This window comes from Macrotis lagotis, chromosome X, assembly GCF_037893015.1.
Source record: "Macrotis lagotis isolate mMagLag1 chromosome X, bilby.v1.9.chrom.fasta, whole genome shotgun sequence".
Lineage (NCBI taxonomy): Eukaryota > Metazoa > Chordata > Mammalia > Peramelemorphia > Peramelidae > Macrotis > Macrotis lagotis.
The window spans coordinates 96,022,793-96,048,749 of record NC_133666.1 but is presented as its reverse complement, the minus strand read 5'-3'; the positions used below and the strand labels follow the sequence as shown (position 1 = coordinate 96,048,749).

General features: G+C 37.4%; 1 protein-coding gene across 2 annotated transcripts in view; it reads right to left on the bottom strand.

The window, feature by feature from the left end:
- HSDL2 (hydroxysteroid dehydrogenase like 2) overlaps nt 1-25,185 on the bottom strand; it is a 50,914-nt gene extending 25,729 nt beyond the window's left edge. The window contains exons 1-6 of one of the 2 annotated variants that reach the window (XM_074207359.1): nt 24,699-25,185; nt 21,886-22,049; nt 20,958-21,056; nt 18,709-18,823; nt 8,587-8,690; nt 6,204-6,302 (exon numbers count right to left, since the gene is read on the bottom strand). In XM_074207359.1, coding sequence (XP_074063460.1) covers nt 6,204-6,302; nt 8,587-8,690; nt 18,709-18,823; nt 20,958-21,056; nt 21,886-22,049; nt 24,699-24,715 — 598 coding nt within the window. In that variant the 5' untranslated portion in view covers nt 24,716-25,185. The remainder of the gene's footprint in view (nt 1-6,203; nt 6,303-8,586; nt 8,691-18,708; nt 18,824-20,957; nt 21,057-21,885; nt 22,050-24,698) is intronic. The other variant, XM_074207360.1, reaches the window with a different exon arrangement.
- Between the last annotated feature and the right edge of the window lie 772 nt (nt 25,186-25,957).

Here is a 25,957-nt window from a genome sequence, read left to right as displayed (position 1 = left end):
AAGGAAAAAAATGCAATCCAGTAAGTTCAAACTGGCTATATTCCAGCATGGGGGGGGGGGGGGGGGAAGAGACTCTCATAAATGCTGAATGTAACTCTAACAGAGAGAATACACCTAGCCAGAAATGATGGACATCTATGACCTATTCATGAGACTGCTATCTAATGGGATGTAACTGGCTTTAACCCCACTTGGGAGAAAGACTCTAACAACTCTCAGTAATTTTGACTCTATCCAATAGAATATACTGAACTAGAAGGGACAGACACTCAGAATTTTCTATAACCTAGATAGAATGATCTAAAAAAATACACTACCTCCCTAAAAAGGGGGACAGGAAAAAGACAGGAGGAGGGAGGGGACTGAATGGGACAAATCTCATTGTACTAAGAGGTACAGAAAACCTATGGTAAAAGAGGGGAAGAAGTTGCCCAGGACCTAAACAACCCTATCTTAGAAAAAGAAATTCAACAAGCCATTATTGAACTCCCTAAAAAAAAATCTCCAGGGCCTGATGGATTCACAAGTGAATTCTACCAAATATTTAAGGAACAATTGGTTCCAATCCTATATAAACTCTTTGGAAAAATAGGGAAAGATGGAACTCTGCCTAACTCTTTCTATGAAACCAATATGGTACTGTTACCTAAACCAGGAAGAGTTAAAACAGAGAATGAAAATTATAGACCTATTTCCCTGATGAATATAGACACAAAAATCCTAAATAAAATCTTAGCAAAACAACTACAAGAAGTCATCACTAGGATAATACATTATGATCAAGTAGGATTTATTCCAGGAATGCAGGGTTGGTTCAATATTAGGAAAACTCTTAGTATACTCAATTATATCAATAACAAACCTATCAGAAATCATATGATCATATCAATAGATGCTGCAAAAGCTTTTGACAAAATACAGCATCCATTCCTATTAAAAACACTAGAGAGTGTAGGAATAAATGGACTATTGCTTAAAATAATTAGCAGTATCTATCTGAAACCATCAACAAGCATTATATTCAATGGGGAGAGGCTAGAGGCATTCCCAATAAGATCAGGGGTGAAACAAGGGTGCCCATTATCACCACTACTATTCAATATTGTATTAGAAATGTTAGCATCAGCAATTAGAGAAGAAAAAGAAATTGAAGGAATTAGAATTGGGAAGGAAGAGACAAAACTCTCACTCTTCGCAGATGACATGATGGTCTACCTAGAGAATCCCAAGAAATCATCTAAAAAACTACTGGAAACAATTAGCAATTTTAGCAAAGTTGCAGGTTATAAAATAAACTCCCATAAATCCTCAACTTTCCTATATATGACTAGCAAGAAACAGCAGGAAGAGCTAGAAAGAGAAATCCCATTCAAAGTAACCTCAGACAGTGTAAAATATTTGGGAGTCTATTTGCCAAGACAGACTCTGAATCTTTTTGAAAACAATTATAAAACACTTCTCACACAAATTAAATCAGATTTAAATAACTGGGCAAATATCAACTGCTCATGGATAGGTAGAGCTAATATAATAAAAATGACAATTCTACCAAAACTAACCTATCTGTTTAGTGCCCTACCAATCAAAATTCCAAAAAATTACTTTAACGAGCTAGAAAAAATTGTGAGTAAATTCATATGGAGAAATAAAAAGTCAAGAATTGCCAGGAGTTTAATGGAAAAAAGTGCAAAAGAAGGTGGCTTAGCCCTACCTGATCTAAAATTATATTATAAAGCATCAGTCATCAAAACTGTTTGGTATTGGCTAAGAAATAGAGTGGTGGACCAGTGGAATAGACTAGGTGTAAAAGCAGGAGATGATTATAGTAATCTGCTGTTTGATAAAACCAAAGAGTCCAGACATTGGGATAAAAACTCCCTCTTTGATAAAAACTGCTGGGACAATTGGAAGTTAGTATGGAAGAAACTTAGATTAGACCAACACCTCACACCTTTTACCAAGATAAGATCCAAATGGTTACAGGACATAGACATAAAAAACAATACTATAAGCAAATTAGAAAATCAAGTACTAGTCTACCTGTCAGATCTATGGAAAGGGGAACAGTTAATGACTAAGGAAGAGTTGGAGAACATCACTAAAAACCAATTAGATGATTTCAATTACATTAAATTAAAAAGCTTTTGCACAGATAAAACCAATGTAATCAAGATCAAAAGAAAAGTAGTAAATTGGGAAACAATCTTTACAATTAATGATTCTGACAAAGGACTCATTTCTGAAATATACAGAGAACTGAGTCATTTTTAAAACAAAAAGCCATTCCCCAATTGACAAATGGTCAAAGGATATGCAAAGGCAATTTACAGATGAGGAGATCAAAGCAACCCATAGCCATATGAAAAAATGCTCTAAATCATTAATTATTAGAGAAATGCAAATTAAAGCTTCTCTGAGGTACCACCTCACACCTCTCAGATTGGCCAGTATGACCAGGAAGGATAATGATCTTTGTTGGAAGGGATGTGGGAAATCTGGGACACTATTACACTGTTGGTGAAGCTGTGAACTCATCCAACTCTTCTGGAGAGCTATTTGGAACTATGCCCAAAGGGCAACAAAAATGTGCATACCCTTTGACCCAGCAATACCACTACTGGGTCTATACCCTGAAGAGATGAGGAAAAAGGGTAAAAACATTACTTGTACAAAAATATTTATAGCAGCCCTGTTTGTGGTGGCAAAGAATTGGAAATCCAGTAAATGTCCTTCAATTGGGGAATGGTTTAGCAAACTGTGGTATATGTATGTCATGGAACACTATTGTTCTATTAGAAACCAGGAGGGATGGGATTTCAGGGAAACCTGGAGGGATTTGCATGAACTGATGCTGAGTGAGATGAGCAGAACCACAAAAACACTGTACACCCTAACAGCAACATGGGAGTGATGTTCAACCTTGAAGGACTTGCTCATTCCATCAGTGCAACAACTGGGAACAAGTTTGGGCTGTCTGCAAAGGAGAGTACCATCTGTATCCAGATAAGGAGCTGTGGAGTTTGAACGAAGTACAAGAACTATTCCCTTTAATTTGGAAAAAAAAAAAACATATCTTATTGTCTGATCTGGTTACCTCTGAGAATTCTGTTCTCTTTAAGGATGATTTCTCTCCCATCACACCCAATTTGGATCAAGGTACAACATGGAAACAAAGTAAAGACTGACGGAGTGCTATCTGTGGGGTGGGGGTGGGGGTAGCGAAGCAAGATTGGGAGAAAATTGTAAAACTCAAATAATATCTTTAATAAAAAAAAAGAAATGTACAGAGCCCTCAGATATAATTTTAACTTAGTATTATACTTGCAATTCCAAATCAAACATTCATTCAGTACCTGCTCTCTCTAAAACACATTGTGGATACAAAAATTTATTTTTTTTAATAAAGATTTAGTTTTTAAAAGGTTTTTTTTTTGAAAACCACACCCTGACCTCAAGGAGATTACATTCTACTGAAGAGAAAGGGAGGAAGAATAGAATATGAAAATAAGTTATGATATAAACAGAAAATATGGGGGTTAAAGAGCGGTTCAAATAAAGTGCTCAGAGATAATTTAAGAAGCAGAAATCATTTTCAGCTAGAGGGCCTCCTTTCCAAAAGAGAAAATTGAGCCTTAAAAAGATTAAACGTCCAGTTTCACTTAGCTGATCCCTAAACTCTGAAATTCTGGAGGGTTTGAAATCTAGCTACTCAAGCTACTTTGTCAATGAAACAAAGGCCTAGAATAAAAGAACATGCTTTTGGGAGACAAGATTTTTATTTGTGTGACTTCACACTTTTGGGGTAGGGGGAAGGAGGTAAATGAGAAGCAGGAACAGTACTACTATAACAGGTGTGAACACAGGAGATTGTATTTTTTTTTAAGGTTTTTGCAAAGCAATGGGGTTAAGTGGCTTGCCCAAGGCCACACGGCTAGGTAATTATTAAGTGTCTGAGACCAGATTTGAACCCAGGTACTCCTGACTCCAGGGCCGGTGCTTTATCCACTGTGCCACCTAGCTGCCCCCAGAGATTGTATTTTTACAATACATGCTAACCCATAGACTATAAATATATAAACGATTTGATAATGTTTATAAATTATGTGAGTACCATTCTTTTTTCCATGTCCAATCAAGGCAGAAAGTGATATTAACTTTCTTGCATTTCTTTTCCTAATTCAATCAATTCTTTATTTATATAAAATAACTTATTATGAACTAACTGTAATAATTACCAATTATAACTACATCTTACAACTATTTAGTATTAAAAAGGAATGCCTAATTATCCAGTAGATATTAGCTACTTCTGTCTTCTCTGTAAACTTATCTTTACATGTGTATACATCTATTTTTATATTTTGCAAGTATTGTTTTATTAAAAAACAAAGATCATTAATTTGCACATTAATCTTACAATTGTTCTACTTGCTTACTTTTCAACTTTGAAAAGTTTTAAATTTACCTAACATTTAGGTTCTGCAGATTTCCAAAGTATAAATATGTTAATTCATAAAACTATAGTTTCAATTTAAAGTTATTAGTGATTTTAACATTGGTTTTCATTTATAGATGAAAATCCTGTATTATAATATAGTAAACATCTTTTAGAGCAGGACATACAAATACTCAGTTTTCAGTATTTGAAATAGTAGCTCCTATTATCTGTTTCTCTGGTAATTAAACAAGATTTTGGTATTCACTGTCAACATTTTAAGATATTACTAAATAGATGGGCTTCCTGGCCTAACCAAAAAGGTTACATAGCATATTACAATTTTGCAAAGTATTTATTATGTGTCATGAGGTTATCACTTTTTTCATCAATAATTCTTTTTGGGGACCAGGCTTATTATTTCATGGGCTCATTCTCTACTAATGAAGATCACAGCCTGTCCTGAAGATTCTTAAGATTCAGAGAGCCATTTGAGGCACTGTGAGGTTACATGTCTTGCCTGGGTCACATAAGTACAATATGAAAAAAGACAACTCTGAGGTTTATTTTTAGTCATTAATGCCAGGTCGCTCACCTTAATAAAAATAAGTGCTAATATCTATAAAGCCTTTGATGGTATGCAAAACATTTTACAAATATCAAATCTGAGCTTCAATGCAATCCAAAAAAGTAGGTATGACATTTACTATGCTCATCTTATAGTTGAAGAAACCAAATCTCTAGAAGTCAAATGACCTGCACTTGGCTATACAGATGTTAAATATCAATGAAAAGAGGGAAGGCTAGGTGGTGCAGCAGATAAGCACTGGTCCTGGAGTCAGGAGGACCTGAGTTCAAATTCGGCCTCAGACACTTAATACTTACTTTAGTTGTGTGAATTTGGGCAAGTCCCTTAACCCCACTGCTTTTCAAAAGCCAAAAAAAAAAGTGTTAATGAGGAGATTCTAGCCCAGCTCATACTGAGCACTCTTTTCGTTATATCACAGTGTCACTAGATATAAGGAGATAATAAATTTTAAGAATGGTTTGTCTGTTTCTTTTTCTTCCACACTCTGATTTGAGAAATCTGCGATTTCTAAACTGTATGCTCCCCCCCAACTTTGATAAATATTTGCAGGCATACAGTCATAGCTGGGTCCTTACATGGATCTTTGGGTCTTAAAGACTTCTATAGAGGCATATGAAGAAAAATCAATCGAATATTTATTCAGTGCCTCCCATGTACCAGGCACTTTGCTAGGAATTGGGGATACAAGTTCAAAGAAAAAATGAATTCTTAAAGCAGTCTTAAGGAGCTCACATTCTAGAAGATCAGAAGGTGCTACCAGTGGTAATATAAAATATGGTTAAGGACTAATAATTATTCATAAAGGAGGGACCTAAAGAGAACTGAAAGTAAAAAAAAAAAAACAAGGGAAATATTTTTGAAAGGATAAAAAGCTTTAAGATCTTTAGAATTTGGTCTTATTTTGCTGTCTTAGTGCTGTGTAAGTGATATTATGTTTCAAGTGAAACGGACAATCACTCCAAAACAAAAAAGAAAAAAACCCCAAAATAAGTATACTGTAAAAAATAAAAAAGGAAGCAGATGTAAGAAATCTACTCCACAAAATGCAGTAGATTCAAAAGTGAAAATAATTTTCATTTCTTAACAGGTGAACCAACCTTCTGACCCCACAGTATTATTGAGAAAAAGAAACGTCTCAGAATTGACCAAAAACTGAACTAAAAAAAAAATTGAACCCACCTGTTTTAGGCCACAAAGCATTGACAGCAATCTCTCCTTTAAATTCTTCTGCCATTCCAAGTACACACATAGACATACCATATTTAGCAATAGTATAAGCTGAAAAAGAGCAAAAACAAAGCTTAAGACAATTGATCTACAAGGTTAATATAATCAATGTCCTTCCATTGATTATTTTCCAAAACACATCTGTTTAAGCTTCCAAAGAATACAAATAGTACAAAAATGAGAGAGAAGGCTTTGAACTAGTTCATATTACTAGTTGAACTGAAATTCTAAAGAATAATTCAAAAGGCAATGTAAAATTTTCTCTCATCATTTGCTATAAGCTTTATTAATGACCACAAATTTCAATTTTTGCTTATTTATCCATGTCTTAAGTGTAAAAAGACTCCCTGGTAAAAGTCCCTCCAATGTACATTGGCTTTGCAATTTCTTGTCGTAAGGTGTAGTTTTGCAGGTTAACTGAGAGGTTAACTTGCCCAGGGTCACATGGTCAACATGTGTCAAAAGGTAGTAACTAAACCCAAGTCTTTCTTTTTTCAGAGAACAGGTCTTGATCCTCTATATGCCAATGCTGCCTACTGACTAAACAATTTTAAATAAAGAAATTCAGATGGTTCATTCTAAGGGAAACTATAGCAAAGAAAAGAGTTTCTAAGCTGTTCAATCTATGATCTAAATTGTTTCAACTTTTTAAAGCTCTAAAGATTCGTATCTCAATAGAAATATACCGTGATGAATGCTATACACTATTGTGCTATAAGAAATGATGATGCTTTCAGAAAAACCTAGAAAAACTCACTAACTAATGCAAAATGAAATGAACAAAACCAGGAGAACACTGTATACATTTAACAGTATTACACAATGATCAACTGTGAATGACTTAAGTCTCAGCAATACAAAGATCCTTCACAATTCTGAAGGACTTATGTTGAAAAATTCTATCCACCTCCAGAGAAAGAACTGATGGAATTTGAATGCAGAACAAAATATATTTTTTAAAACTTTATTGTTGTTGGTTTTTGTTTCTTTGTGCTTTCTTTCACACAGGACTAAATGGAAATATGTTTTACATGACAGCAGATGTATGACTTTTATCAAATTTCTTGCCTTTTTAATGGGGGGGTAGTGAGAGGGTGGGAAATAATTTAGAACTCAAAACAGCAAAAACAAAGGTAATTGGGAAAAAAATGAAAAATATTTTTTTAAATAAAAGAAATGTACCATGCTAATTATTACTGATATAAGTTGAAATAAAAAAAGATCTATGCGCAAGCATGGTGGTGGAACTGCCATAGTAATTACTTATTCTTATTTGAAATCATTAAGATGTTGTGTCAAAGGTCAATTTCAAATTTCAAGGAATGCATTTAGAAGGCACAAGCTGGAGAAAGAAAGGTTAAGGAGATCAATACAGCAGTAAAAGAAAGAAGAAAATTTCTCTTTATTCTTCTTACTCATACAAAATTAAAGACAAAAGTCAATACTTTTAAAAGTCATCATTTTTACTTCAAGGATAGATTCTGTCACCCTTCAAATGTAAGACACCAATTCAGAATCAAGGAATTAAAAGATTATAAGCTGATTCATTCTAATTAAGGAAATTGAAAATTAAAGGAAATCCTATTTCTTTTGGATAGGTTGAAAATGTTTAGCCATCTCAGTGAAAGAATATTTTATCTTTTCTAACTTAGTGCGATGAACAAAGGTAACCAGGCAAACTGCTAAAAACTATTGACAGAAATGACCTATTTTTCTTCTCTGAACCTCAGAGGGGAAACTCCTTCTCAAGAGTAGAGCCAATATGTGTATCTTGATTTCTCATCATCTCTTTTGAGGTATGGTTCCCTTGTTTGTCTCTATCAATCAATATAACAATTATTTAGTACCTGCTGTTTGCCAGACCATAAACTTAATACAAGACAAAAGTGAAATTGTGCCTCCCTCAATGAACTCACAATCTAGTCTATTGGAGAAAAGAGACACACATAGACATACAGACAGACAGACACACATACATACACACAAAACTAGCATATATAAAAACTAGCAGCATATACTTAAAGCATATAAGTCTGAAAAGGAAAGCATTAGAAGGTAGGAAGAACCCAGAAAGCATTCTAGGACAAATGCAGATATCTAAGAATTAAGTTTCTTTCTAAAAGTCTTTTTTTCTCCTGGAGTTTGTTTTTAAGAGTTACAAAGAAGGCATAATTCTTCTTAAAGATATTACTTCCCAAACCAACATCCATTCTATAGATAAAAATAATTCAATGAAAAGTATATTACAAAAGTTACTTTAGATTCATTAATACCATTCAAAAGCTTAATAAATTAACCAACAGGAACAAGGAGGCTTAGTTTCTCTAGCACTTACCACAATGTTGTTTGAACCAGATTGGATTCAGGTTTAGTGGTGGGCTGAGGTTTAGAATATGAGCAATTTTACTCCTTTTCAAATAAGGAATGCATGCTTTTGATCTGCAAATAAAAGTAAAAAAGAAAGTTAGTAATCTTTTAACCACATTCTCTACTTTTTAAATGATTTTTTTATATTTTAAAAATAACAGTAAAATCCAAGACAATTTCAAAAATATCATAATAGAAAAAAAATACTATACACATACGGAGAAAGAATCATCTGAATGCAGATGTTTCTAGTTTTTTCCTTTTGTTCTGTTTCTTCTTTCACAACATGACTAACATGAAAATGTTTTACATGATAGTACATGAATAACCTGTATCAAACTGTTTGCCATCTTAGAGAGGAGGGAGAAGGAGGAAGGGGGAAAGGAAAGGAGAAAATTTGAAACTCAAAATTTTATTTAAAAATTAATGTTAAATATTGTTTAAAAAAACAACACAGGAGATATATTCACAATAGATTATCCTAGAGAGACATTACATCACAGTGGCGGTAAACTAGTGCTCATTTCTTCTGGGGAAGAGATGGAAGTAGGAAATTCTTACCAGCTCTAACTAGTAATCCAGTAAAATGGCCCACCCTTGTGCAGAAAATTCTAATACTTGGAGCACTCTTTTTTTTTTTAAAGGTTTTTGCAAGGCAAACGGGGTTAAGTGGCTTGCCCAAGGCCACACAGCTAGGTAATTATTAAGTGTCTGAGACCGGATTTGAACCCAGGTACGCCCGACTCCAGGGCCGGTGCTCTATCCACTGAGCCACCTAGCTGCCCCATCATTGATTTAACTCCTTAAAAACTACAAATCTGAAATTGTATTGCTTTTTAAAAACAACAAAACAATCCTTTTTTATGGAAAATATTTTCACACCTATCAAAAACTTAACTCCAGGGGTGGCTAGGTGGCATAGTGGATAAAGCACCAGCCCTGGAGTCGGGAGTACCTGGGGTCAAATCCGATCTCAGACACTTAATAATTGCCTAGCTGTGTGGCCTTGGGCAAGCCACTTAACCCCGTTTGCCTTGCAAAAAAAAAAACCTTAAAAAAAAGGGAAAAAAAGAAAAAACTTAACTCCACAAAATTGTATATACCACTCAAGGAGAAGAAACCCACAACACAAATACTTATTATCCAAGACAGCAGAAAGTTTCTTGGAACATCATAATCATCATCATCACTACAAAGAGCTTTCACAGATTACCTTTTTTGATTTTCATACTATCCCCAATGACAGAGTAATGCAAATATCAACAACACTATTTTATTGATGAGGGAACACAACCAGTTGACTTATCCTAGATTACACATCTAGCAATGGTCTAGGTCATCTGTAAAATCTTTTCCAGTTCATGATTCTGAGTCTATAAAGGTTGCAAGGGGCAGCTAGGTGGTGCAGTGGATAGAGCACTGGCCTTGGAGTCAGGCGTACCTGGGTTCAAATCCAACCTCAGACACTTAATAATTACCTAGCTGTGTGGCCTTGGGCAAGCCACTTAACCCCATTGCCTTGAAAAATCTAAAAAAAAAAAAGTTGCAAGATGAATATGCTTCCTATATACTACATGGCTTCAACAGAAACATGCTATACAAAGGAAAGAATATCATATTTGGAGTCAGAAGATCTGGGTTTGAATTCTGACTTTGCCAATTATGTGACCTTAAGTATATCACTTCTCTCTGCCTAGTTTCCCCATCTGTAAAATGAATAGATGTGATCTAGATAAGCTATGATCCTATGAAATATTTAAAACATGTTCCATAATGCTATGTTCAATCTTCAGTTTTTTTAGGAGTTTTCTTGGAATATTTCATGATGAAGTCATGATGTTTCTCCAATTGATGCCATGACAAGCACATAAACTGGATTTGAGTGAGGGGGTGCTGTGCTAAGTCACCAGCTTCACTTTGTCCTCCAGAAATCATCTGGGTCCAGTGGAGATAGCTCTGAATGTGAAGCAATCAGGGTTAAGTGACTTGCCCAAGGTCATATAATTATTAACTATCAAGTGTCTGAGATTAGATTCAAACTCTCATCCTCCTGACTCCAAGACCAGTCCTCTATCCACTGAGCTACCCTAGCTGCCCTGAACTAATAATATGGAGCAATCTGTCTGTTCCATGCTAAGTTTTTAAATTATTTTTACAAGCATTTGTCTCTTTCCTTCCCTCTGTGTCTCACAACAGAACAATAAAAATAATGAAACCCTTCATAACAAATACATATTTTCAAGCAAAACAAATTCCTACACTGGCCAGGTCCAAAAATATGTCTCCTATACTTTAAATTATGGTGAATTCTTTCATCTCAATTGTAACAGCAATCATACTATATTAGAGCTACAATTCACAAAATAATATACCACTGCACTGAAAAGGTTAATTCACTATCTAGGGAAAGACAATTTATAAATGCTATGATAGAATTCTATTCAATTTTTTAAAAATTAAGTCATGTTGGGAGCCAAGATGGCGACAAGAGAGCAACAGCTCTTAGAAGCTCTCATAAAACTTCGAAACTAAGGACTCTGACTAAATTTTCGAGACACAGAACCCACAGAGGGACCCAATGAGGCAGTTCTCCTACTCAAGGTAATCAGGAAAAGAGCAGAAAGGCTCTGCTCCCCGGGTTGGAGTGGTGGCCCGCCAGAGCAAAAGAACTTCAGCCTCCCAGAGGCAGCCCCAGGGCGCTGGGAGCCAGGACACAGCAGTGGGGGAGTCTCCTGAGCTGCACCCTGGGGAGCACCGGGCATAAAGTGGGGGAACAGCGGGGGGCCTCTGCCAGAGCAAGCACCACTGCAAGCAGCATGGCTACAGCATTCCAGAACCAGGAAACAGAAGCAGGTGGAGCCAGTAAGCAGGAGCCCCCAGGGCATGAGCCCATTGAACCTAGGGAGGGGAGTGAAGAGAGAGACTGCCGAGCTCTGTCCTCCCTCCCTGGAACAGGACTCTGGGGCTCTGACCACATTCAGATCCTGATCACAGTCTAGGCCCCCCCATAGAACAGCAGGGCCCCCCCCGACCTCGGCCCCGTGGCAGAGTGGGGTGCATATGGTCATTCACAGACCAGGAGGGAGGACAGAGCCTCACACACTGAGACCCTTGTGGGAGTGTCACAAAAGCTCAGGAAGCACCCCAAAACCAGGCTCAGGCTGGGAAAATGAGCAAGCAGAGAAACAAGAGGAAGACCATTGAGAAATATTTTGCATATAAGCCCAAGAAGGATCAAAATACTCAGTCTGAAGATGAGGAAGCACAAGCTCCTGCATCTAAAGACTCCCAAGAAAAATAGAAATTGGGCTCAGGCTATGATAGAGCTCAAAAAAAGACTTTGAAAATCAAATGAGGGAGTTAGAAGAAAAACTGGGAAAAGAAAGGAGAGGGACGCAGGAAAAACATGAAAATGAAGTCAGCAGCTTAGTCAAGGAAATCCAAAAAAATGCTGAAGAAAATAGCATGCTAAAAACCAGCTTAGATCAAATGGATAAAACAGTTCAAAAAGTTACTGAGCAGAAGAATGCTTTAAAAAGCAAAATTGGCCAGATGGAAAAAGAGATATAAGAAAACTTTCTGAGAACAAATCCTTCAGACAAAGAATAGAATTCAGGGAGATTTGATGAATTTATGAGAAACCAGGATTCATTACTTCAAAACCAAAAAAATGAAAAATTAGAAGATAATGTGAAACATCTCATTGAGAAAACAACTGATATGGAAAACAGACTTAGGAAAGATAATTTAAAAATTATTGGAATACCTGAAAGTCATGATCAGGAAAAGAGCCTTGACATCATTTTCAAAGAATTACTACAGGAAAATTGCCCTGATATTCTAGAAACAGAGGGCAAAATAGAAATGGAGAGAATCCACCTATCCCCCCAAGAAAGAGATCCCAAAAAATCAACCCCTAGGAATATTATAGCCAAGTTCCAGAACTCCCAAGTCAAAGAGAAAATATTACAAGCAGCCAGAAGGACACAGTTCAAATATCATGGAGCTGCAGTCAGGATCACACAGGACTTAGCAGCAACTACATTGGAAGCTCATAGGGCTTGGAATATAATATACTGGAAAGCAAAAGAGCTTAGAATGCAGCCAAGAATGAACTACCCAGCAAGGCTGAATGTCCTCTTCCAGGGAAAAAGATGGACTTTCAATGAACCAGGGGAATTTCAAATGTTCCTGTTAGAATGGCCAGAGGTGAATAGAAGGTTTGATCTTCAGATACAGGACTCAGGTGAAGCATAGAGAGTGGAGAAGGGGAAAATATGAGGGACTTAATGAGGATGAACTGCATGTATTCCTGCATAGAAAAATGACACTGATAATACTCATATGAACCTTCTCAGTTAATAGAGCAGGTAGAGGGAGCTTTTATAGTTGAAGCACAGGAGAAAGCTGAATTTGAAGATAAAATATGGTGTAAAAATGGAGTCAATAGAAAAAAAGGAAAATGTAATGGGAGAAAGAAAAAGGAGAGGGGGAATAGGCCAAGATATTTCATATAATAAGTTTTTCCTTTATTACAATGAGCTAGGGGGAATGAGGGAATCTTTGCTCTCATCAGAGGTGGCTAGGAAACAGCATATATACTCAATGGGGTATAGACATCTGGAGTAAGAAGGAGGTGGGGGGGGGGACAGAGGGAAGGGGTGGGGATGTGAATGAAGGAGGAGAGGATGGACCATGGGGGGAAGAGTGGTCAGATATAACACATTTTCTTTTTTACTTCTTGCAAGGGGCTGAGAGTGGATGACCTGTCTGGGACCATAGGGCCAGGTGGATTCTGGGTGTAAGGGGTGGTATGTGGGCTCGGGGCCTCTTGGCCCCAGGACCAGGGATCTGTCTGCTGTGTCACTCAGATACTCTACAGCAGAGTCAGAGTGAAAGGAGAGAGAAAATATAGTACATGGTAGTGGAGAAATACAAAAGGAGGGAGTTGCGATCAGCAATGGCAATGGTAGAAAAATATGGAAGTAACTTTTGCCATGGACTTACCATAAAGAATGTGATCCACCCACGACAGAGTTGTTGGTGTTGAAACAAAGACTGAAGGGGGGGGGGTGCAGGGCAAATGGGGCTGGGTGGCCTGCCTGGAGCCACATAGCAGGGTGATCTTTGGGTGTCTGAGGCCAGATTTGGACCCAGGTGCTCCTGGCTCAAGGGCCAATGCTCTGTCTGCCACCCTGCCACCCCTACTATTATTACTATTTTATTTTATTTTATTTTGTGTCTTTTTTTTCTTTTTTCAGTTTTTGCAGGGCAGTGGCATTGGGGTGGCTTGCATGTCACACGGCTGGGTGATTGTCGGGTGCATGGGGCCGGATATGGGCTTGGGTGCTCCTGGCTCCAGGGCTGGGGCTCCATGCATTGTGCCACCTGGACATACCTACAATTATTACTATTATTTTTTAAATTTTAATTTTTTTCTCTCCCCTTTATTGCTCAAGCAAATCTATATTTTTTGGGGGGAGGGCGTATTCTGTTTACTCTTAAACAAGAATATTTTATTAATGTTTAAAAAAATTATTTGTACAAAAAGAGAATAAATAAATATTTTAAAAAATTTGAATGAGTTCCTTGTGTATCTTGGATGTTAAGAGTTTTAACAGAGAAATGCCTCTCTTGAGCTAAGAACTTACTATTTGATTAAAAAAACTGCTGGAAAAATTGGACAACAGTATGAAAGAAAATTATATTTAAACCAAAAACTCTTACCTTGTTACCAAAATAAGTTCCAGATGGATATTTAAATTAGATAAAAAGTAATAATATAAACAAATTAGAGAAGTATAGAAAAATTTCCTGTTAAATATATAGATAGAAGAAAGTTCATAACATAGCAAGGGATAGAGAAGATCAGAAAAGATAATTGGGTAATTTTGATTATATGAATCTAAATCTTTTTTGTAAAACATTGAGACATTATTCTAACTCTATTTTTAAGCTTCATCACTGCTTTGCAATTTTTAAATGGCCTTTATTAAATAATGATTCATTTCTCTAAAAAAAAATTAAGTCATGTTAAACTTCGATCTCACATTTTACAATCAATTATTTCCATGCCTTTGATCTAGATCACTTTTACTTTCAAATGAGAATCTGTTCCTTTTTCCTAAAAGCATGAAATCTTTTGAAAGTTGACTATCAAACTCTCTATCACAAGCTTTTTAATAATATATACATATATGATTTTCAAGAATGCAGCAATGAAGAGAAAACAATCTTGGCCACTTTTTAATTTAAAGATAGAATGTGAACTTCAAAACATCAGCTGGATCAAAAAAACTAACCTAGGCTGCCTAACTATAGCTTCATATTCATAGAGAAAAGAACTCATTTGATTTACAGAACAAAAATAGGCTTCCCTTTGATTTCTAAGTCAATATCCCTCACTCCCACCTCCAATAGACCAGGTACATTTTTCACAACTACACTCTCTTTTATATTGTTATATTATGTTAAGCATTATTCTCTAAACTAATGCTACCTCTAACAAATATAGAAAAATAAAATATGTTGTTCTGTGATAAGATTTACATTAAAAAATGACAGACAGTAAAGATGTAGGGAAGGGAAGCATACATAAAAAATCTTGAAAAAACATATAATCAGGTAAAAATGGGGGACTTTATATTCCCTCCTCGAAATACAAGATATATAACTACACATAGGATTTTTTTTTACATATCTGAGGATCATGGAGTTAAAAGTTGAGAAGATATTCTTTCTTCATTTTCTTCTTCTCAGAGACTAAACTGACAAACCGACAATGCAACTACCAAATGTGCACAATGCACCTTTCAAAGCTGTTGTAAAGATGTGCTTCCTTTGCAGTAGAGAAGTCAGATATATACCATTCAAGGGGAAGAAATCCACAACACAAATATTTATTATCCAGGATAATCAAAAGTACTGATGCACTCTCTAGAAGGGTTAGACCAGCTGTAATGTGCCATCAAGGCAGGTGCATAAGCCCAAGTCCCTCCAGCCACAAGCCAAAGAGCTGTTCTCCCAGGCAGGTAAAAAGGAAGGGAAGTTGTACAACCTCTCTTCCCAATATGGACTCCCAAAGAGAATATACCTCCTGGATTCAGTAATGTTGCTAGGATGACTCCTATTTAAGTAAGTATGGATGATAATAAGTAAAATTTGTTATAATAAACCCCAAATCTGAAAGTGAGTAATCTTTCCTGGCCATTTTAGCAAGGCAGTGCAGTACAGAAGAAAAAGTATTAGATTTGGCATCCAAATAGATGGACTGTGTTCTCTTCTGCCACTATTAACTATATAATCTGGGTGAGTCATTTCACTTCTCCAACTCAAAGTTATCATGGAAAGCAAGAACTTAAGGAAAACTCCTGTGTTTGAGTAGAATAAAAGATACTGTACTCATCGTATAGATGCCATGATTGAATGTCAAGTGTAGACTTGCTGAAGAGACTATTTTATGAAGATCCCACACTGGGCAAGCTCTCACAGGGATACAGTCAAGGTCTCTTTTAAGACCTTTGGAATTGATTGTGCAGCATAGGGGACAATGGCACAGGATGGCCCAGCATGGCCTTCCCTCATCAGAGAGGGTGCTCAGTTCTATGAGTCAAGCAGAATGGAAACAGCTCAAAGGAGACATAAGGGTTCAAGAACTCTCCTGCAGGTGTTCACACAGACTATTTGGGTCCAATCTGCAGTAGGGCATCCAGAGTTTCTACTGATCTAATCAGTCAGTCAGACACACTGCAACTTGTCTCTATCATAGGGATGATATCTTGGTTTTCTTTGATAATGAAGGACAAGAATCAACTAGATGCCAGGCACTACTGCTGACAACATTCAATTAAATAGTCCAAGAGTACTCCCAAAACTGGTAACCAGTCAGGATTTCCTCAATATGAGAAAGCACACAATAGTTAGAAGTGATTGATCCCAGCAATTTATTTACCTTTTAAAGAAAGATTGCCTCCCTCCAACTCCTTTATGGAGATGGGAGATTTGTAAGTTTGTCATACAGCAAAATGATTAGGTTTAGTTGATGTACTGCTTTCCACTATTCTTTTTTCACCCTTTATACTAAATAATGGCTTGCTGGTTAGGAAAAGGGGCAGAACCAGAGGAAAAAAAAATGAAAGGGATGGAAGAAACAAAGGATACAGCAGGAGAAGTTAAGGGATTATTTTCTTTAATAAAGAATTAGTGCATGTGGTATCTCAAATACTCATTTTTCTTAACCAAAGAATGAGAATCTTCACTGACATCTATGTTCTGTTGTCTTGTCAAGTTTTAATTTAACTTTTCTCTCTAAATATATTAGTGTTATCACTAAGATGGACCAAGCAGCCTATGATTTTTTTATTTTGTCTGGTGAAGGCATGGTGCTAGTTCATTTGACCCACTATAACAGTTTTTCAAAGACACACAAAAAAATAGCTTCTCTCCAGTGACTACCAACAAATATTAGGTATAATAAAAACTTGAACTCTTCATCACAAGGAATGCTATGTTGAGTGATCTCACTACTAACAGAAATAAAGTTTAAATGTATATATGAGATCCAGTGTCGTAGTTATGAACTGGGCCAGCCATTCTGAAAAATTTGGGCAAAGTTACAAAACTGTGTAAGCCCTTTGACCCAGCAGTAATACCACTGCTAGGCTTATATCTCAATGAAATCAAAATTAAAATGACAACAGCTAATGAAAAAAATGACAAAATGACAACAGCTAAAGGTATATAGATGGTTGAAATTCTGTAATACAGATGAACTAGATGAAGTTTAATGAATCTAGGTTTCAAGCTGACTTCTTTATGTTTCAATGTTTCAGTTTGTTTCTGGACAAAATCACTGGCAATTCCACATGCTAGGCTAAGCATCTGATCATAAAACAAAGTTTCCAGTGTGAAGGCTCTGGATTGTGAAAGCCTCATCCTAGGCACTGAAACTAAATTTGCAATTTATAGGAATAATCACATTAGTATTCTTATGCCACTGAGGTCAAGTTGCAAAATAAAGAAAGGGAGTATTATACTATTTACACATGAAGTACAGTTTTATTGATATGCTGATGACAAGTACTATCAATATCAACAGCTGAGTGAACTGGCATGAAGCCTGGGAGATGTAAGTTCAATTTCAACAAAATACCTGTCAATCATAAGGACAATATAAAAGACAAATGAACAAATTAGGTCCTATGAACAAGATTCAGGTATAATTCTCATGTTAAAGATTTCATAAGTATATTAATGTGGTCAGACCTATCATGCAAACATATGCTATAACTCTATACATAAAACATCATCAAGCCAAGTAACTCTCTTTAAATTTTATTTTATATAAGGCAATGGGATTAAGTCACTTGCCCAAAGTCATACAGGAAATTATGAAGAGTCTGAGGCTGTATTTGAACTCAGGTCCTCCTGACTCTAGAACTGATGCTCTATCCACTGTGCCACCTTAGCTGCCACTGCCCCGCCACACACCCCTGCCCGCATAACTTTCAAAATAGAAAAGGTTACAATTAAATCAACGTTGTATGAAACAACAGGGTTTAATGAAATTAACTTGTGTTTAATTCTCAAATTATTTATATTTGGTTTTGGAATGCATTTCCCTCCTCATTCCCTCAACATCAGTTATGTTTTGTTTTAGCTATCTGCATCCTTTAAGCGTGTGATTCAACTGGTGGTGGAGCAAAATGGTCAAAATTGCAAAATGGCTAAAGGCAATCAGATCAAGACTGAAAGTTTGGTAATAATCCCCAGTCATCCATGCAAATAGATTTATCTATAACTATAATTAGAGATTTTACTCAGAAACTCAGAGATCTCTGATACACAGATGGAAAATTTCCTTTGGAATAAGAGAGTACAATCTATGGCATCAATTCTATGAAAGAAACTTTTACCATTGATTTTTGGCATAGTGTTTAAACTTTCTTTAAATAAGACAAGTGACAGAAATGACTAGATTTGGCACAGTACAATTAATCAAGTTTAAAAACTGTAATTACACATTTCTTCCAAAAAAACCCCAAAAAAACACTTGGAGAATTTTACCATCACCTCCCCTCTCCCCACTTACGTAAGATAGGTTCCTCTAGTGTTGACACTCATCATCAAATCTACTCTCTTTGTAGGTGTTTCCAGTGTGTTGGTCAAGCTGATTGCACTAGCATTGTTTACCAAAATATCAATTCCTGTTTTTAAAATAAAACATCTCATTTAATTCTTTAAACTTCACCTGAGTAAATCTCCTAGTTAGTTACATGGCGCAAATTAACATGAGCACAGATATGTGACCTCTGTTCTAACTTACTGAGGACACTTCATATTGACATAGTAAGTAGACGAATGTCTATTAGCTGAACTAAATGATTTTCAGTGAAACAGAACACACAAAAGTCCTAGGTACGCAGAGTTTTTCTTGGAACTTTTTCCTATCTCCTGGGCATTTTCCTCTTTCTCACTGATCCCCAATACATTGCCAAGTTTGTAATATCATCATGCTACCTTCTTGGTATTCAAAGATCCCTACAGTAGTGCCCAAAACAGGCACTACCCTCTACCCAAGTATGCAATGCAGTCCTCCCCCTTGAGTTACTAATTCTCTAAATGGAGGGCTTACTTCCAAGCTGATGATACAGGCTGGAATGCTGACCCTTTTGGATTTCCCATTCTGAAAGGAGATAGCTTCTTTCCTTGAAGGGGGGGAAAAACTATAATATGAAAGGCCTAACCATAGACAAAATTATGATGTACACTGAGATATGGCAATCTCCTAGCTCTCATTCTGTATCCCTCTCTCATCATGCCCCCTTTAATTTGGTAGAGATTTTAAATGAGGCTATTCTCTTTATTTTCCAAAGACTTAATGCCCACAGGTATATACTTTGAAGGTTACCATGATCTTTGAAAAATATACTTCCCATATAAGCAGGACTCAAGTGTTTTGATCTTTATTGTTTCTAGAGAATTTAATTTTCAAATGGAGAATTTTTATTTTTGGTCCATGGTATAATTAGGAATCTTGTATCTCAAAACTTCAGTTCCCTGGGCATTCCCACTAATCATGAAAAGAGCACTGAAGCACTTCTTATATGAGCAACATAGAATCTTTGGGAAGAGCTCTAAGATTTAGGCATGTTCCCCTAACTTCTAAAACTGTATTTCTCCTTATCATCATTATTTCTAACAAATACTTATTGAATACCTAATTTATACAAGGCCTCCCATTAAACTTCGTGGGAGAATTAAAAAAAAATAGTGTAAGACATAGGCCCTACCTTCTAGGATCTTATAGTTAGGAGATAAGACAAACTCATTAAAATAATCCTATATATAATACATCACAAAATAAGATCCATGAAACAAAAATGGTCTATGTTTTATGTTTTGGGATTGGGTTACCTAGGTAGCACTGGGTAGAGGGCCAGGTTTGGAAAAAAGAAGACTCATCTTCTTGAGTCTAAATCTGGCCTCAGAGAGTAGCTGTGTGATCCTAGGAAAGTCACTTAACTCTATCTCAGTTTTCTCATCTGTAAAGTGAACTAGCAAAGGAAATAGCAAATCATTATCTTAGCCAAGAAAACCCCAAAACAGGGTCAAGAAGAGTTGAACATGTCTGAAATGAGGGGGAAATGGTGTCGAATTTAAGAGTCAGAATCTCTGTGATACTGGACAAATCAATTACTTTGTACCTGAATTTCCTCATGTATGAAATGGAAATAATAAAACTTACAACTGTCCATTTCAGGAAACCTCACAAAGAAAGCTGTGTATAAATGAATATATTAAGAAAGCTCTCTATAAATACAAGTAATTATTATTGTAAATAAAGCTCTCTATAAATGAATTACTATTTAGAATAGTGAAGGTGAAAAAAACAATTCTGGCAGTGATTACATAGGGGTGAGATTTCAGTCTTGAAGAACAGATAAGATTTCAATAAAGGAGAGAAAAGAAGGGTAGATATTTTATGCAAGCAGAAAGGCACAGAGGTAAACAAGGACAGCATGTGTTCCAGGACTAGGGAAGAAACAAATTTCAAAAAACAGAGACTTTGTGTTGGAAAGTAGGTAAGGCAGATTGTGGAGACTTCTGAAAGTCAAGCTAAGGAGTCTGAAATTTACCCTGTGTGCAGTGGGGAACACCTCGATGCTTCTGAAGCAGTAGTGTAGGTGGGAAAAGTTATAGCTAGTTCTATGGTTGCTACAAAATTTCTCATTTAAAATTTAAAAATTTCTAATTCTATGACTAGATGATACTTGATGAAACTGCTCAGGACTAGTTACATCCCTGTGTTTGGCCAGCATTTAATAATTAAGAAATTACCTCCAAACTTCTGTATAGCTTTCTCTACTGCATCATTTATTTGCTGTTCATCTCTCACATCAACAATACATGGTAAGGCCTTTCCTCCAGCAGCTTCAACTAGAAAGGAAAAACAGAGATAGACTAGATTTATCCTCCTAGAAAAAAGTCAACAAAAGTTAATTTGGGAGGAAGTCAATTCATTCTTCAATTGACTAATATCTTATAAGAAAGGTGTAAAAAAAACCTCAGATCTACTTTAAGCAAATGGGATTTCTAACATTTTTCATTAATACTGTTTACCTTTTGATACATATTTATTTCTAAATATAACTATCTATTTTTTCCATTCAGAGAGCTATCTCTGATATAAAGAATAAACAGGAAAAAAACAGTTCAGCAAAAATGACTATGAATGGAATCTAATAGTATAATGCAGTGTTTCACATCAATAGCCTCCAATAAGGAATCTCTTGAGGGGCAAACTTGATAATTATAATTACCTATTAGGAGATAGCATTTTTAAATCATTTTTCAAACGTGATGGAAGATAGGATGGTATAAATGGAAAGCACAATAGAGCAGGATTCAAGTCATGACTCCAGCCCTTACTATATATGTAAGTCTCTCAAATTCTTTAAGCCCATGGCAAAAAAGTATGGCAAATGGGGCTACCTATTTGACAGTACTGTTATGAGGGAAATGATTTTCTAAATATAAAATCTTTTTTTATTGTTTTTTGAATTTTACAATTTTCCCCCAATCACCCCTCCCTCACCTAAAGCCCAAAGAAGGCAGTCTGACAGTCTTTACATTTAAACATAAATCAATATACATAATCTGATTAGTTATTTCTATGGAAGACTTTGATTAAATTTTCAAGATGCTGCTTCTCAGCTCATTTTTTAAAGATATTACACCAAAAGGCCACTGTCATAATAAAACTTACTTTCTTCAGCAGCAGTAAAGATGGTGCCTGGAAGTTTGGGATGGGCCTGGGTAGTCTTTGCAGCAACAACGATATTTGCTCCATCTTTTGCAGCTTTCAATGCAATTGCTTTGCCAATGCCACGGCTTGCACCGGTGATAAAGAGAGTACATCCTGCTAATTTTCTGAAGCAGAAAAAAAATATCAGTTAATAAAAGGAATTGGGTTACTCATATAAAATACATGTTACAACTGAGAATATACACTAAGCTGCACGCTAATTCTGGGAATAACCCTTAAGAAGAAATTTTTCATTTAAATTAAAAACCAATGAAGCTAATAAAAGGAAAAAAGTAACTTTACATAGGTGCTAAATGAATACTTGGTAACTAATTGATAATGATAACTGATAATATGTTTTTTTAAAAAATTAAGTAGATTCTAACTAAATGAAAACAGTTTTGTTTTGTTTTTTTTTTTTTGCAAGGCAAATGGGTTTAAGTGGCTTGCCCAAGACCACACAGCTAGGTAATCATTAAGTGTCTGAGACCGGATTTGAACCCAGGTACTCCAGATTCCAGGGCCCGTGCTTTATCCACTACACCACCTAGCTGCCCTGAGAGTTTTGTTTATTTAATATTTTCTTAGTCTCAAGTCAAAAGTGTTATTACTTTAACTCATGAATTAATTTTCTGTCTTCATTTGGGTATATTGCCTGCTAAAGAGTGACTACTTAGTTAACAATTGCTCCTATTGTGACATATTCTTAACTTATCAGAAAGTCATTTATTGAACTATCTCTACATTGTAAAACTTTATCAAACTTTTTACCCTGTAAAAACACAAAAGTTCTGAACTATTCTATGTAGAATGTAAAGGCAGCTCAGTGGTTTATAAAGGGTTTCATGGCAGTTTCGAGAAATGATTCCTTCAAGGGTGATGTAGATTGAGCATCGGCCTTGGAGTCAGGAGGACCTGAGTTCAAATCCGCTCTCAGACACTTATTACCTAGCTATGTGACCTTGGGTGAGTCACTTAACCCCCACTGCCTTGCAAAAACCTAAATAAATAAATAAATGATTCTTATGCTTACTTTTCTCTTCCATAATTTCTCAACTGCAAATTCTTAATTTTCCTGTACATCTAGAGTCAGATGATGTGCATAAATGCAATAAAAGTATTAGACTGCCTTTTAAAAATGGAAAGCATAAGCATTTAGTTATTGAAACTTTAAATATTTCAAAACAGTCATTAGTAGTTCTAAAAATGAAAAATATGAGCTTTGTAAATTAGCAATAAGTTAACCATCAGTCTCACAGGGAGTCAGTCTTTGAGGTCAGGAAACCCTGAGTTTACCTCTGGAACATACCGGTAAAGAGAACATAGGCAAGTCTCTGTAGCTTTCGTTGCTCCAGGACTCACCACAAATTGAAGCCAAGTTATGGTATTGCCAGTTTTCACAAAGGAAGTTTCTACTACACTAATGAAATCACAGGGCCCCAACCAAACAAAGTTTAAACAGCATACAAAAGTATTTCAAGTTGTTACTCTACAAAACTAATAATTAGTTTACCAATAAACTTTTCCCATGTTCTAAGAGGAATTAGCATTACTTATCAACATAGGCAGAAAATTACCAAACTTCAAGCTAATGTGATAGAAAATGCTATCTACATTCGAAGAAAGAACTATGAAATCTGTATGCAGAACCAAAGCAAACTGTTTTCACGTCTTAAAAATCTGTTTTAAACTTTTTCCCTTTCCCGTGGGTTTTTTTCCTTTTGTTCTGATTCTTGTTTCACAATATAACTAATATGAAAATGTTTAACATGCTAGTACATGTAGAATCTTATCAGATTACTCCATGTCGTAAAGAGAGGGGGGAGGGAGGTAGAAAAAAAATTGGAGCTCAAAAGCTTACCAAAATGAATGCCGAAAACTATCTTTACATGTAATTGGAAATAAACAAATAAATAATAAAATAAAAAATAAAAATAAAACTTCAAGCTAAAAACAAGAATGTTTGTAGAACCTTTGTTAAGATATTAAAAAGTAAATCAGTATGTTTACAGTGTATCTCAGTTACATTTAATCATGTTAAATGTTTACATTAATAAGTACATGGGGCATGCTTTAAATGTCTCATAACATAGAATTTTTTAAAATATCATTTAAGAGAAAAAAATGTTTTTTTTTAAGTATTCGGGAATTGAATAATTGAGACTAACAGGCTGGAGGAGATAGCCATCGAAGTCTTTCCAGATCTCAGGTTCTGCAATTGTGGGAGGAAAAAGGTGTGACAAAAGAGAGGCCACAATGAGTAAGTAGTGGTGGTGGTTGGGGACCTTTCGCCGAAATCACGGTCTCACCAAGCTTTTCCAAGGGGGAGGGGAGGGCAAAGTGCGAATCCAGTCAAGAAAAGCCCACAAAACTGACCACATCAACTTTCAAGTCCCCCCAAACCCAGAGGGAGAGTGGTGTCTTTAAAAAAGCTTGTTCTTTAAAGTTTTATCACTTTGAGCAAAAGTTTCAAACACCATTGCGGTCAGCCCTTCCGCAAGAAAGTTAACTCCTCCATGTCCTCAATGAGTGACTCGAACTTGGAGCGGGTAAAAAGAGCCCACGGGGTCGGAGAGGGCTGGTCCGCCCGAATCGAGGGAAAGCGGTAGCTTAAAGGGCAAAACAAGCCAACGAAAGCCCTTGGGGGGGAGGGGCTCCGGTGCCCGTGGCGGGGGCAGAGGAGCGTGGGGGCGGGCAGGCCGGGCCCAGGCGCCCGCGCGCGCCCGTGGCGTCTCCCGCGCGCGCCCGTGGCGTCTCCCGCGCGCGGCCCTTACCCGGTGTTGGGCAACATGCTTGCTCCGGAGCTGCGTGCGGCCGGGGCTTCTCGGGGCGCCGCGGCCGCCGGCTCAGGCGGAAGGGGAACCGAAGCGGCGGCGGCCGGGCTCGGGAGCGCGGCTCGGGCTTCCCGGGGTCCGGGCGGCGGGAGCTAAGAGAGTCAGGGAAGGCGGAGCCGAGGGGGTGTGACCGCCGAGGCTACGTCCCGCGGCCGCCTCTCGCTGTACAAAGGTCACAAGACTCGCCCCGCCGGGCCCGCGAGGATGGTGGACCTGCGCAGCAGCGGGAGCCGCGCGCTCCCGCCGCGCGTCGCCCCGGCCCCCCCCGGGCTCGCGCTCCCTGGCCGGGGGGAGGAGCATGCGCCAGTCCGTCCGGGCCGGTCTACGGCTGGCTCCGTGGGCCCTGCGCCGCCCGCCCGCCCGGCCGGCCCAGCCAGCCCGCTGCGCGCGCCTCGCGAGGCAGCCCCGTCCTCTCCGGCCCCGCCCCTGGCCGGCCGGCGCTTCACGGCCCTGGACAATCGGGCCCCGCTGACGTCCGCGTTCCGGGCGCGCCGCAGCCCCCCACCTCCTCCTGCCCCTCCCTCCCGCCGCGCGCCCTCTTCGACCCCGCTTCACGTGGGTAAAAGAGCAAGAGCTACTAGCCGCGGTCAAGGTCAAGGTACAAACTAAACCTGGAGAGGCTCAAAAAAGGGGAGGGAAGGGAAAATACCTCAATCCCTCACAGGATTGCCCCGGTAGCCGCCTCTATGGAAAGAAGAGCGGGGAATCCGAATTCATAGCTTGTGAACTTTAAAAATATATATTTTTTGATAACTTATTTCAGTGTAATTGGTTTCCTTTGTAAGCCTAATATATTTTATTTTTGGCACAGTATCAGAAGGGGTGCATCAACTTTCCCTCCTGTCAGATGAGGGTGAATCTTTACATTCCACTCCAGCTCTGAAAGTCAATGACTTCTTTTTTTATGGTTTTTGCAAGGCAAAGTGGCTTTCCCCAAGGCCACACGGCTAGGTAATTATTAAGCGTCTGAGGCCGAATTTGAACTCAGGTCCTCCTGACTTCCAGGGCCGGTGCTCTAGCCACTGCGCCACCTAAACACCCAAGTCAATTGCTTTTTGAAAGCCCATTGATATACTGGATGGTGTCTGGAGTAGGACATCCAAAATACTGGATTTAGAGACCATATTATATGAAAAAAGTTGAAGGAAACTGTTTTTCAGCTTAGAGAAAAGGAAAGAGGGGAGATAGAAATGATCTGC